The sequence below is a fragment of the Myotis daubentonii genome, chromosome 11, assembly GCF_963259705.1.
Source record: "Myotis daubentonii chromosome 11, mMyoDau2.1, whole genome shotgun sequence".
NCBI classification, from domain to species: Eukaryota; Metazoa; Chordata; class Mammalia; order Chiroptera; family Vespertilionidae; genus Myotis; species Myotis daubentonii.
The window spans coordinates 55,392,700-55,402,993 of NC_081850.1; the positions used below are offsets into that span (position 1 = coordinate 55,392,700).

Below are 10,294 nucleotides of genomic sequence, written 5' to 3' on the forward strand. Positions count from 1 at the left end.
GGAGGAAACTCTATGATTTACTGAGAAGTAAAAAATAAAAGCATGTTACAAATGCTTACAGCTCTTTCTGAATTTGCCTACTATGTCTTCTGGTTTTATACCAAAAGGTCCTCCCTAAAAAAAAAAGGCACCTTACAAAGTACCACTTACGCATTCATATAATATACTAGGGGCCCAGTGCACGAATTCATGCACCTTAAAAGGAACTGTGGGCTGAAACCGGTTCGGCTCAGTGGATAGAGCGTCGGCCTACGGACTGAAGGGTCCCAGGTTCGATTCCGGTCAAGGGCATGTACCTGGGTTGCAAGCACATCCCCAGTGGGAGATGTGCTGGAGGCAGCTGATTGATGTTTCTCTCTCATCATGTTTCTAACTCTCTATCTCTCTCCCTTCCTCTCTGTAAAAAATCAGTAAAATATATTTAAAAAAAAAAAAAAAAAAAGGAACTGTGGGCCACAAGGCTGAGGTGGGCACAGGAGCGGGTCTTGGCCCATCCTCCATGCCCCCGCCCGGCCCCTCCCACCGCGGCCCCTGGTCCCCTCTCTGCCGACAGCCCTACTCCCGCCACTGCCGTCACCATGCCGGCACCACTCACACCCGCTTACTGTGCAGAGCAATTGGGGCCAGCACCAGCAACGGGTGCGAGTGGCGGCTGCTGCTCTGATCGCTCCTCAGGAGCAGGGGAACGTGGAGAAGCCCTCAGGGGTGTTTGGAGCCAGAAGCTGCCGCACTGGCCCCACTTGCACCCCCTGCTGGAGCTGGCCCCAATTACTCCGCACTGTCAGTGGGTGCGAGCAGGGCTGGTGCTGAGCGCCGGCAGTGAGTGCGAGCAACGGCTCCAGCGCCGGCTGCGGGTGTGAGAAGGGCCAGCGCCAGCAGCAGGTGTGAGCACCGGGTGGGACCATGGCACATCAGAACAGAAAAATTTCAGTAACCAGAGGCTCGCCTAGATGACAGTGACCAGCACCCCGCCTTGGTCTGGCATCCCCGCTCACCTTCTCCACCATCCCGCTGTAGCCGACACCTGCCATGTTCCGCACGCGCACCCTGGTGGTCAGCGCATGTCATAGTGACCGGTTGTTCGGTTGTTCTGCCGCTCAGTCTATTTGCATATTAGGATTTTAGATAGGTAGATAGATATTTACATATGCATATACATTCATGGAGAAAATATTCACAAAAATATTAACAGTGGTTGCCAGTAGGTAATGGGATTTAGACTGGTTTTTATTTTCTTCTTTATACTTTTTTTGCATTGCATGAACTTGCTACATGAATATGCATTGTCTTTATATTCAGAAAAAGAAAAGCTATTTTCATTTTGTAGGAGCATATCAAGGAATATATATTGTACAGGACAATTCAAATGGCATGGAACTATGTTCATAATATATTGTTAAATGAAAAAAGCAAGTTACAGTATCATCCTGTTTTTAAAAAATTTAATGTAATATATACAGTATTTCCTAGGTACTATGATAGTTTATTTTTTTACTACCTACTATTTCTGAAGTAAGGATGTCTTATAATCACTATGAATATTTAACGTAGTGGGTTTCCCCCTTGCTGCCTCCCTGAAAAGCTGTTATTAATGAGATGATGCTTCTGGCAATCTGAGACTTGAGAAAGTGCCATATGTGTATAGAGAAAAGACTGGAGGAAAAGACACCAAAACGTGATCAGTGTGTGCTTAGTCCTGAATTCAGATTTTTATTTTCTTCTCTTTGTTAAGCATAGTTTCCAAGTTTTCTATAGTATATACATAGATAGACATAAAAAGAAATCTGGCTGCCCTGCTTTCCTTCTTTCTTTATTATTTTTTCTTTTCTTTAAAGATCTAATTGGCTTTAATAGATGATTCATGAATTGGACAGCACTTCATCTAGCAACTAGAAATGTGCTCCTGCCCTGCTTTTCAAGAAGTAGAGTGTGGGGGGAAAAATAAGTAAGAGTGTGAGGGTATTTGGGACGTTTGGCCTTTACCAAAATGAGACTAGAAAATTAGCGAGCACACATACTACCTCAGGAGTGTCAGAGTCTAGAGTGAGGGAGGACTACCTTGCATGGCCACCAAGGGGCCTCTGGCCTGGCCAGAGCTGGCAAAGCAAGCTTGAGAACAGATGGGAAAGTTCAGTCAGCAGGAGTAGGACTCTTGGTAGTTCTGTGTGGACAAGGAAACCCCTGTGAGGGAGGAGATAGTCCAGAAGGTGGGGACAGTGGTTAATCATGGAGGAGCAGCATATCCACACTGTGGGACCACTCAGATATTTTCCAGTCTAGCTCAGGAGCACATTCCCAGTTCATGATGAGCGACCAAGGATTGCATGAAACAGAAAATTAGTTCACCCCTTTTGAGAAGCAAAACTTACACTGGTTTGGAGTGAGGCCTTTCCTCAGTCCAAGGGGCAGGGCAAGTACAGGAAACGAAGGACAGAGAGCAGAGGTGGAGGACTGATGGCCACAGCAGGACGTCTACACTCCTGAGAAGACCAGCAAGATCTGGCCACGGCTTAGGGTGAGGAGGGACTGGGCTTGCAGTGACTGCCAGGGCACAGAGGAGGGTGCCGGGGTGAGGAGGGACTGGGCTTGCAGTGACTGCCAGGGCACAGAGGAGGGTGCCGGGGTGAGGAGGGACTGGGCTTGCAGTGACTGCCAGGGCACAGAGGAGGGTGCCGGGGTGAGGGAGGGACTGGGCTTGCAGTGACTGCCAGGGCACAGAGGAGGGTGCCGGGGTGAGGGAGGGACTGGGCTTGCAGTGACTGCCAGGGCACAGAGGAGGGTGCCGGGGTGAGGGAGGGACTGGGCTTGCAGTGACTGCCAGGGCACAGAGGAGGGTGCCGGGGTGAGGGAGGGACTGGGCTTGCAGTGACTGTCAGGGCACAGAGGAGGGTGCCGGGGTGAGGAGGGACTGGGCTTGCAGTGACTGCCAGGGCACAGAGGAGGGTGCCGGGGTGAGGAGGGACTGGGCTTGCAGTGACTGCCAGGGCACAGAGGAGGGTGCCGGGGTGAGGGAGGGACTGGGCTTGCAGTGACTGCCAGGGCACAGAGGAGGGTGCCGGGGTGAGGAGGGACTGGGCTTGCAGTGACTGCCAGGGCACAGAGGAGGGTGCCGGGGTGAGGGAGGGACTGGGCTTGCAGTGACTGCCAGGGCACAGAGGAGGGTGCCGGGGTGAGGAGGGACTGGGCTTGCAGTGACTGCCAGGGCACAGAGGAGGGTGCCGGGGTGAGGAGGGACTGGGCTTGCAGTGACTGTCAGGGCACAGAGGAGGGTGCCGGGGTGAGGAGGGACTGGGCTTGCAGTGACTGCCAGGGCACAGAGGAGGGTGCCGGGGTGAGGAGGGACTGGGCTTGCAGTGACTGCCAGGGCACAGAGGAGGGTGCCGGGGTGAGGAGGGACTGGGCTTGCAGTGACTGCCAGGGCACAGAGGAGGGTGCCGGGGTGAGGAGGGACTGGGCTTGCAGTGACTGCCAGGGCACAGAGGAGGGTGCCGGGGTGAGGAGGGACTGGGCTTGCAGTGACTGCCAGGGCACAGAGGAGGGTGCTGGGGTGAGGGAGGGACTGGGCTTGCAGTGACTGCCAGGGCACAGAGGAGGGTGCCGGGGTGAGGGAGGGACTGGGCTTGCAGTGACTGCCAGGGCACAGAGGAGGGTGCCGGGCACTGTGCCAGGCAGGAGCTTCACCCACATGGTCGTGTGTAATCCTCACAAGCCTCATTAGAATCCTTCTCTAAAAGGGAAAAATAGCCTGGCCACGGTTGCTCAGTGGTTGAGCGTGGACCTATGAACCAGGAGGTCACCACTGCATTTTTAGTCAGGGCACATGCCTGGGGTTTCCGGCTCAATTCCCAGTGTGGGGCATGCAGGAGGCCGCCGATCAATGATTCTCTCTCATCACTGATGCGTCTATCTCTCTCCCCCTCTCACTTCCTCTCTGAAATCAATAAAAATATATTTATAAAAAATAAAAGGGAAAAACATTCAGCAAAGTTAATACTCGTATTTATCGTATTAACTCACTGTTTTTTGTAATGGGAGGTGGGAAAAACAAGTCTCAAAAAAAATCTTCAATCTGATCTTAATGTTGTATTTTCAAAACTATATGCAATATAGAAAAAAAGCTGCAAGGATATACACCTTAATGGTGGGTGTATCTCAATGGTAGGAATTTAATTTTTAAATTTTATTTTCTGTGTGTGTTTTTTTCTCCCCTGAATCCCGACAATGCGCATGTAAATCTTCTTGAAGCAAAGAAAACAAAAAGGTTTTACAGAAGCGGTTGTGAGGACTAGTGGATCAAAGTAATGAGAATGAATTACAGTGAGACCTTAATGATAGAAAAATCCAGATTCTCACTAGCTATGTGAGTTCCACTTGGCTTCTCCAAGTCTGTTTCCTAAACAATAAAAGGGGATTATAGTCTTGTCCCAGTGAGCTGTTGCCAGGATTAACTGAAATGCAATATACATGAAAGTCCCAAGCACAGTACTTGGCATAAAGATGGTGCTTAATAAATATTAAACCCGACTCTTGATAGTCACAGCTCTTCCTTGCTGCCCCAGGACGGCTAGCACCTACAGCTGTCTCAGAGAACAGAAAGGAATCTGGTTCCCTTGTCAAGGGCCCTTTATTGGACCTGCGGCTGCCTACACACCTGACACCCTCCACTCCTCTGTTTTTACCATCTAGAGACTTCTAAGTTCTCATTCTTACCCAAGTTTCATCTATTTGCCTCTCCCTCTCCCTTTGTCTCAACAATCTCAGCTGCCTAAACAGTATTCTTGAGTACATGCGACATTATTTTCAACATAACACGTATTTGCAGAGCACCTATGTAGTGCGCGGCTATAGGGTTAAGCCTTGGACTGACCTGTTGGCAAAGCCAAAAACAAGTCCCAGTTTAGAGGGCACAGTCCTCTTAGCACAATTAGGCCTGACCTTATGACGCTCCCTAGATCAGGGATGGGCAAACTTTCTGACTCGAGGGCCACAATGGGTTCTTAAACTGGACCGGAGGGCGGAACAAAAGCATGGATGGAGTGTTTGTGTGAACTAATATAAATTCAAAGTAAACATCATTACAGAAAAGGGTACGGTCTTTTTTTTTTTAGTTTTATTCATTTCAAACGGCCCGAATCCGGCCCGCAGGCCGTAGTTTGCCCACGGCTGCCCTAGATCCTTCCTAGGTAGCTAATGGGCTGTGGGAGGTGCAAGTGCTGCCAAAACAAGTGAAACTCACAAGAACATTGTAACTATGGTGACCACTACCTTGTTTACCTCTGGCTATAAAATACAGGCTCAGCTTGCCTCTGGATCTCTCTCTGTGGCCTCAGCCAGGCACAGGAAGATCCACCTAGCCCAGCTGTGGGCAAACTACGGCCCGGGGGCCGGATCCGGCCCATTTGAAATGAATAAAACTAAAAAAAAAGACCGTACCCTTTTCTGTAATGATGCTTACTTTGAATTTATATTAGTTCACACAAACACTCCATCCATGCTTTTGTTCCGCCCTCCGGTCCAGTTTAAGAACCCATTGTGGCCCTCGAGTCAAAAAGTTTGCCCACCCCTGACAGTGATGGCGAACCTTTTGAGCTCGGCGTGTCAGCATTTTGAAAAACCCTAACTTAACTCTGGTGCCATGTCACATATAGAAATTTTTTTATATTTGCAACCATAGTAAAACAAAGACTTATATTTTTGATATTTATTTTATATATTTAAATGCCATTTAACAAAGAAAAATCAACCAAAAAAATGAGTTCTCTGACACGTGTGTCATAGGTTCGCCATCACTGACCCAGACCCAGTTATTCTGTCTGTCTGTCATTTCTTCATCCTCTCGCCGCCCTCACTCAGGCTTTCGAACCCTTGGCTGAGCTGGCTCGGCACATGTGGCGCCCAACGCTGGGCCTGAGTTCGGGGAAACTACAGTTGTCAGGTGAAAGGATGCTCCAGTGAAGCATGCGCAGAAAACAAGAAGGAAGGTGAGGAGCGAAGTTCAGTGATATAACTAGGTGTAAATCATGGGAAATTCAGGTTCGCAGGAAAAGAATTTATACATATCCATGCTTAAGGCCATGCTCCAAGCACAGGGCTGTTCTGTGAGGTATGAACAGCTTTTCGAGTTGTTGGGTTTTGTGAAATCTGCCCATGGTTTTCTGAGGAAGGAAAGGTAAATGCAGAGGCATGGGAGAAGGTAGGAAAACAACTAAGGTCCAGGGAAAATTCCTGCCTACTTTACCCCACTGCAGCCTTCCCAGCCGGCTCAGTAAACCTTTATCATGCCACCCTGGGAAGCCCAGGATTGGCAAGTTCTTCCTGGGGTGATAGATCAGGACTCAGGTAATAGCGGAAAGCGCCAATCCTACTCTTAAAATGAATATAAGAAAGCATTTGGGGTTTTTCTTTTTAATGCCTGTTTTGGATTGAGTAAATGGATTTTACTTAGTTTTAACACATCAAAGTTCTTGACACAAAAAGAAAAACTAACAGTTTGACTCAAAGTTAAGGTTTTATTTTGAAGTGCTAAGGCTCAAAAGTAGAACCAATTCACAATAAAAATGTAAAGCTGCATAATTTGCAACTTTTTAAGTTAAAGTAGGAAGTCGTAAATACAGAGGAACATGTATGTTTATATGTATCTAGGAAGCCAGAGCTATTTCTTCAGGTTCCATCACACCATGTTTAGTAGCCTATTCTTTTAATGCAGTGATGGAGAACCTATGACACGCGTGTCAGAGGTGACACGCAAACTCATTTTTTTGGTTGATTTTTCTTTGTTAAGTGGCATTTAACTATATAAAATAAATATCAAAAATATAAGTCTTTGTTTTTCTATGGTTTCAAATATCAAAAAATTTCTATATGTGACACGGCACCAGAGTTAAGGTTTTTCAAAATGCTGACACGCCGAGCTCAAAAGGTTCGCCATCACTGTTCTAATGAGTTCTTAGCCCATTTAGCTGAGTTAAAATAAGCTGTCTTATTGAGGCTTCATGTGGTATCTTCTGATTTAACATTTTGGAGCACCTGACAGCATTATCAGGGACGAGGAGGAATGCAATAGCAAGCTCTAAAATGTATACCCTTTTACGAATGGTCAGAATCCCATCAATATAAACCTTTTTTATAAAAACAAAAAAAGGGGGGAGAAGAATGTTCTATATTTTACAATGCAGAGATTTGTACAACCTATGTTCTAAAGATGGCCCAGGCCTCCTACTCCCTATTTATATCATCCAGAAATATCCATATGAGCTCACAGTCCAGTTGAAATTTTAGAACCTTCAACAACTCCCATGTGTTGCCTAACTGCTATAACAGGTACACACACCATGCTATGGAATGTCAGAGGGCAGATTGAGCAATGGATGCACATGTGTATAGGAGAGGACGGTTAGTTTTTTAAAAGTAATGATTTCTTCCTATGTTGTACACTAGCTTCATATACCGTCTTTACAAAAGAGAAAGGGTGCCATTTTGCTAAACTGATTTCACAGCCAGTTAGATCAACGCCTGAATTGGGCTATTTCTTCTCATCTTCAGATGTATTAAAATTTGTTCCCAGCAACAAATTTGTGGAAAATTCGGTCATCTGATGGTTTGACCAATGACCTGATGGTGCTGAGGCACTGGAGAGGAGAGCAGGTCCAAGGAGTTACAAATGAGAGTGTTCCCCTCAGACAATTTGCAGCTTATTGGGATACACACACATTCTAATTAACAGGGAGTTTTAACACTCAAAAGGGACCAAAACCAGGCATTATTTGACATTTGCATTATTTATTAGACAACCGTGTCAATGGAAGTAAAAAAATATTTCATCTATAGTTCAGAGTCCCTAATAAACTAATAAGCTGTTTTCACTTTTCCTTATTCCTTCCAGTCCTTATTCAAATCCATAAATCCATGAACATGGTAATAACCATGGATTAGATACAATGATAGTCTATATTCTACTTCTGTCTCACACCCAGATGCATACTCGTCAAGTACCGCAATATTCAAAACCAGGGCACTGTGACAGCCCCTTCAGGCCTGTGGCCTGACAGTCCAGTGGAAGACGCTGGCAGGGTAGTGAGACACACCCTGTTCTGCCCGTGTTATTTATGCCTCCGGCAGTGAAGCCCGACAAAGCAGCATGTCACTGGAACACATGCTCTTTGTTCATGGAGGTGCACGCCAGCACCGGCTGTGTCGGAGGGGACAGTACCGGGTCTGTAGTCTCTCCTCCTCTGGCTTTTTTGCTTTCTATTTGCTGGACATTGTGGTTATGTTTATTAATTACTTTGTAGCTTAAACTTATAAAACACACATTTATCTTGTGAGGAAAGAGTCCTTCATACCCCTGTGAGTTGGTCATAGAGGATAGGGTCCCAAGATTTGCCTGGCTTTCCCCTAAGGATCAGTACCACCTCCCCCATGAGCCACCAGGTTACCAGTCTCTCTAGCACAGAGCTACCATGGCCCAGTCTCCGTCAGCACCTCCCCCTGACCTGCAAGATGGCACCTGCATGTTCTTTTTGGTGTTAAAGGTGCTCTACAGATGTTCCTACCTCATGTTCCAAATCAGGCCCCCATGCTCAGACTTCATTCCAACCAGACTGCATCGCAGAGATGATGGCAGGCTTTAAGAGTTAGACCCATCTGGGTTTAAACCCTAGCTCCTCCTCCTGTTGGCCATGCAGCTTGAGGTTCAGTTCCTCATCTGTAAAACGATTAAAATACAATCTACTTCACAGAGGTGTCTTTGGATTAAATGAGAAAGAACCTATCAAGCCCTAAAAATGGATGACCCATCATTGCTTTCGAGCTCATGGAACTGATTTGCAAAGTTTTTCATAAAAGCCTTCATCTCACGGCCCTGTGGTTCTCATAACCTTATAGTTAGTGCTCGTGTGACATCCTGAAGGGCACTTTCCCTCACCATTTTCCCGTCACAGAGATGTCTGCTAAGACTAACATTTTAAGACTTGGGAAACTGCATACCAGAAAGTTTTTGCCTTTTCCAGAGCCTTTTTAAAAACGTTCTTTTGCTTTGAAAATTTAAGTAATTACATTTTTTAAAAAAAAAATGATATAAGTGGTTTTGTTTGCCACAGGTAGAATGGGAGGGGGAAGTCTTAACTTTAAGAAAACCTTAGGTTGATGCATAGAATTTTTTTCTCTATTCACAAGTTGTTCCCAATCTTTGGAGCCTTTTGTCTATATTAGAAATAACTCGGTATCTGATGAGACATATGATGCATTTACTTATTTTAAGCGGAATATAGGTCTGTTACTCTAGGTCTGCAAAGCAAACTTAATGCTCTAACCCTGGCTTTCAGGGAGTTCTCGGAACCGGACCATTACAAAGGCTACCTGCCAAGCTTCACCCAAACCGAGACCATCAAGAATTCACACACCTCGCAGGGGTCCCCCTAAGGAAGAATGGGATAAAAGTCCAGGGACGAACTGTAAGACTCCGAGGCCCCATTAGAAATGCTAATTGCTGCCTTGCCAGCCGACATTTAACTGTTAGAAACCCGGGGAGCGTCCACTGAACCCGGGGACGCCCGAGGGCTTCTCTGTGGCTCGGGCAAGCGTCCGCAGTTGCACCCGTCCCCGCGCAGGCCGACCCCACCCGGTGCCACGCGATACAGCGCGGGGCGACCGCGATGCCGCTCCCGACGGGGGTCCCTCTCGGCCCTTCCGAGACCAACCGGCCGAGAGGACAGCGGGGTTCGGGCTGTTGACTCACACCGCGGGGCGTGGAGGGTGAACCCGAAAGCCCCATGTCCCCGCGCCCCCTTCACGTGTCCCACTTTCGCGGGCGCCGGGCTGGCATGGCCCAGCCTCCGGAGCGGGACCTGGCCTCACGGACCCCCGAAGCCGGACTCTCCAGCCTCCTCTCCCCACGAGCCCTCCGGGCCAACGTCCAAGCGAGCTGGGCCCCCGGCGAGGGGGGCGGGGGAGGGGGTGTCTCAGCTCGGCGGTGGGCGGGGAAGCCCCCGGAGGAAGGTCTTACATCAGCCACCCCACGTGCAACCGGAGGGAGGGGAGGAAGTCGCCCGGGTCCCCCGGGCTGCGCCTGGCCCCCACCCCCGCCCCGCCCGCCCGCCCGCCTCATCTCCCCGCCCCGTCCTTGCTGCAACCGCGGCCACCTAGTCGAGCGAGCGGCGCCGCGCGGGGCCGAGTGAGTGAGCGAGCGGAGCAGCCGCCTGCGCCGCGTCGCCGGTTTAAGCGCAGTGCGGCCTGCGGCCGGGGGCGGCGGTAGTGAGACCCGCGCTGCGCTCCAGCCCCCTTTTCCCTCCATGGT

General features: G+C 48.6%; 1 protein-coding gene and 1 non-coding gene across 6 annotated transcripts in view; one reads left to right on the forward strand and one right to left on the reverse strand.

Annotated features, from left to right (window-relative positions):
* HEMGN (hemogen) overlaps positions 1 to 10,089 on the reverse strand; it is a 47,528-nt gene extending 37,439 nt beyond the window's left edge. For 3 of the 5 annotated variants that reach the window (XM_059657450.1, XM_059657453.1, XM_059657455.1), the window contains exons 1-2: positions 9,737 to 10,089; positions 8,553 to 8,704 (exon numbers count right to left, since the gene is read on the reverse strand). In XM_059657450.1, coding sequence (XP_059513433.1) covers positions 8,553 to 8,590 — 38 coding nt within the window. In that variant the 5' untranslated portion in view covers positions 8,591 to 8,704; positions 9,737 to 10,089. Of the gene's footprint in view, positions 1 to 8,492; positions 8,705 to 9,736 lie in introns of all 5 variants that reach the window. The other 2 variants (XM_059657452.1, XM_059657454.1) reach the window with 1 other exon arrangement.
* LOC132212882 (U7 small nuclear RNA) lies at positions 50 to 113 on the forward strand. Its single transcript, XR_009447822.1, has one exon. It is a non-coding gene; the product is annotated as a U7 small nuclear RNA (small nuclear RNA).
* Positions 10,090 to 10,294: the final 205 nt, after the last annotated feature.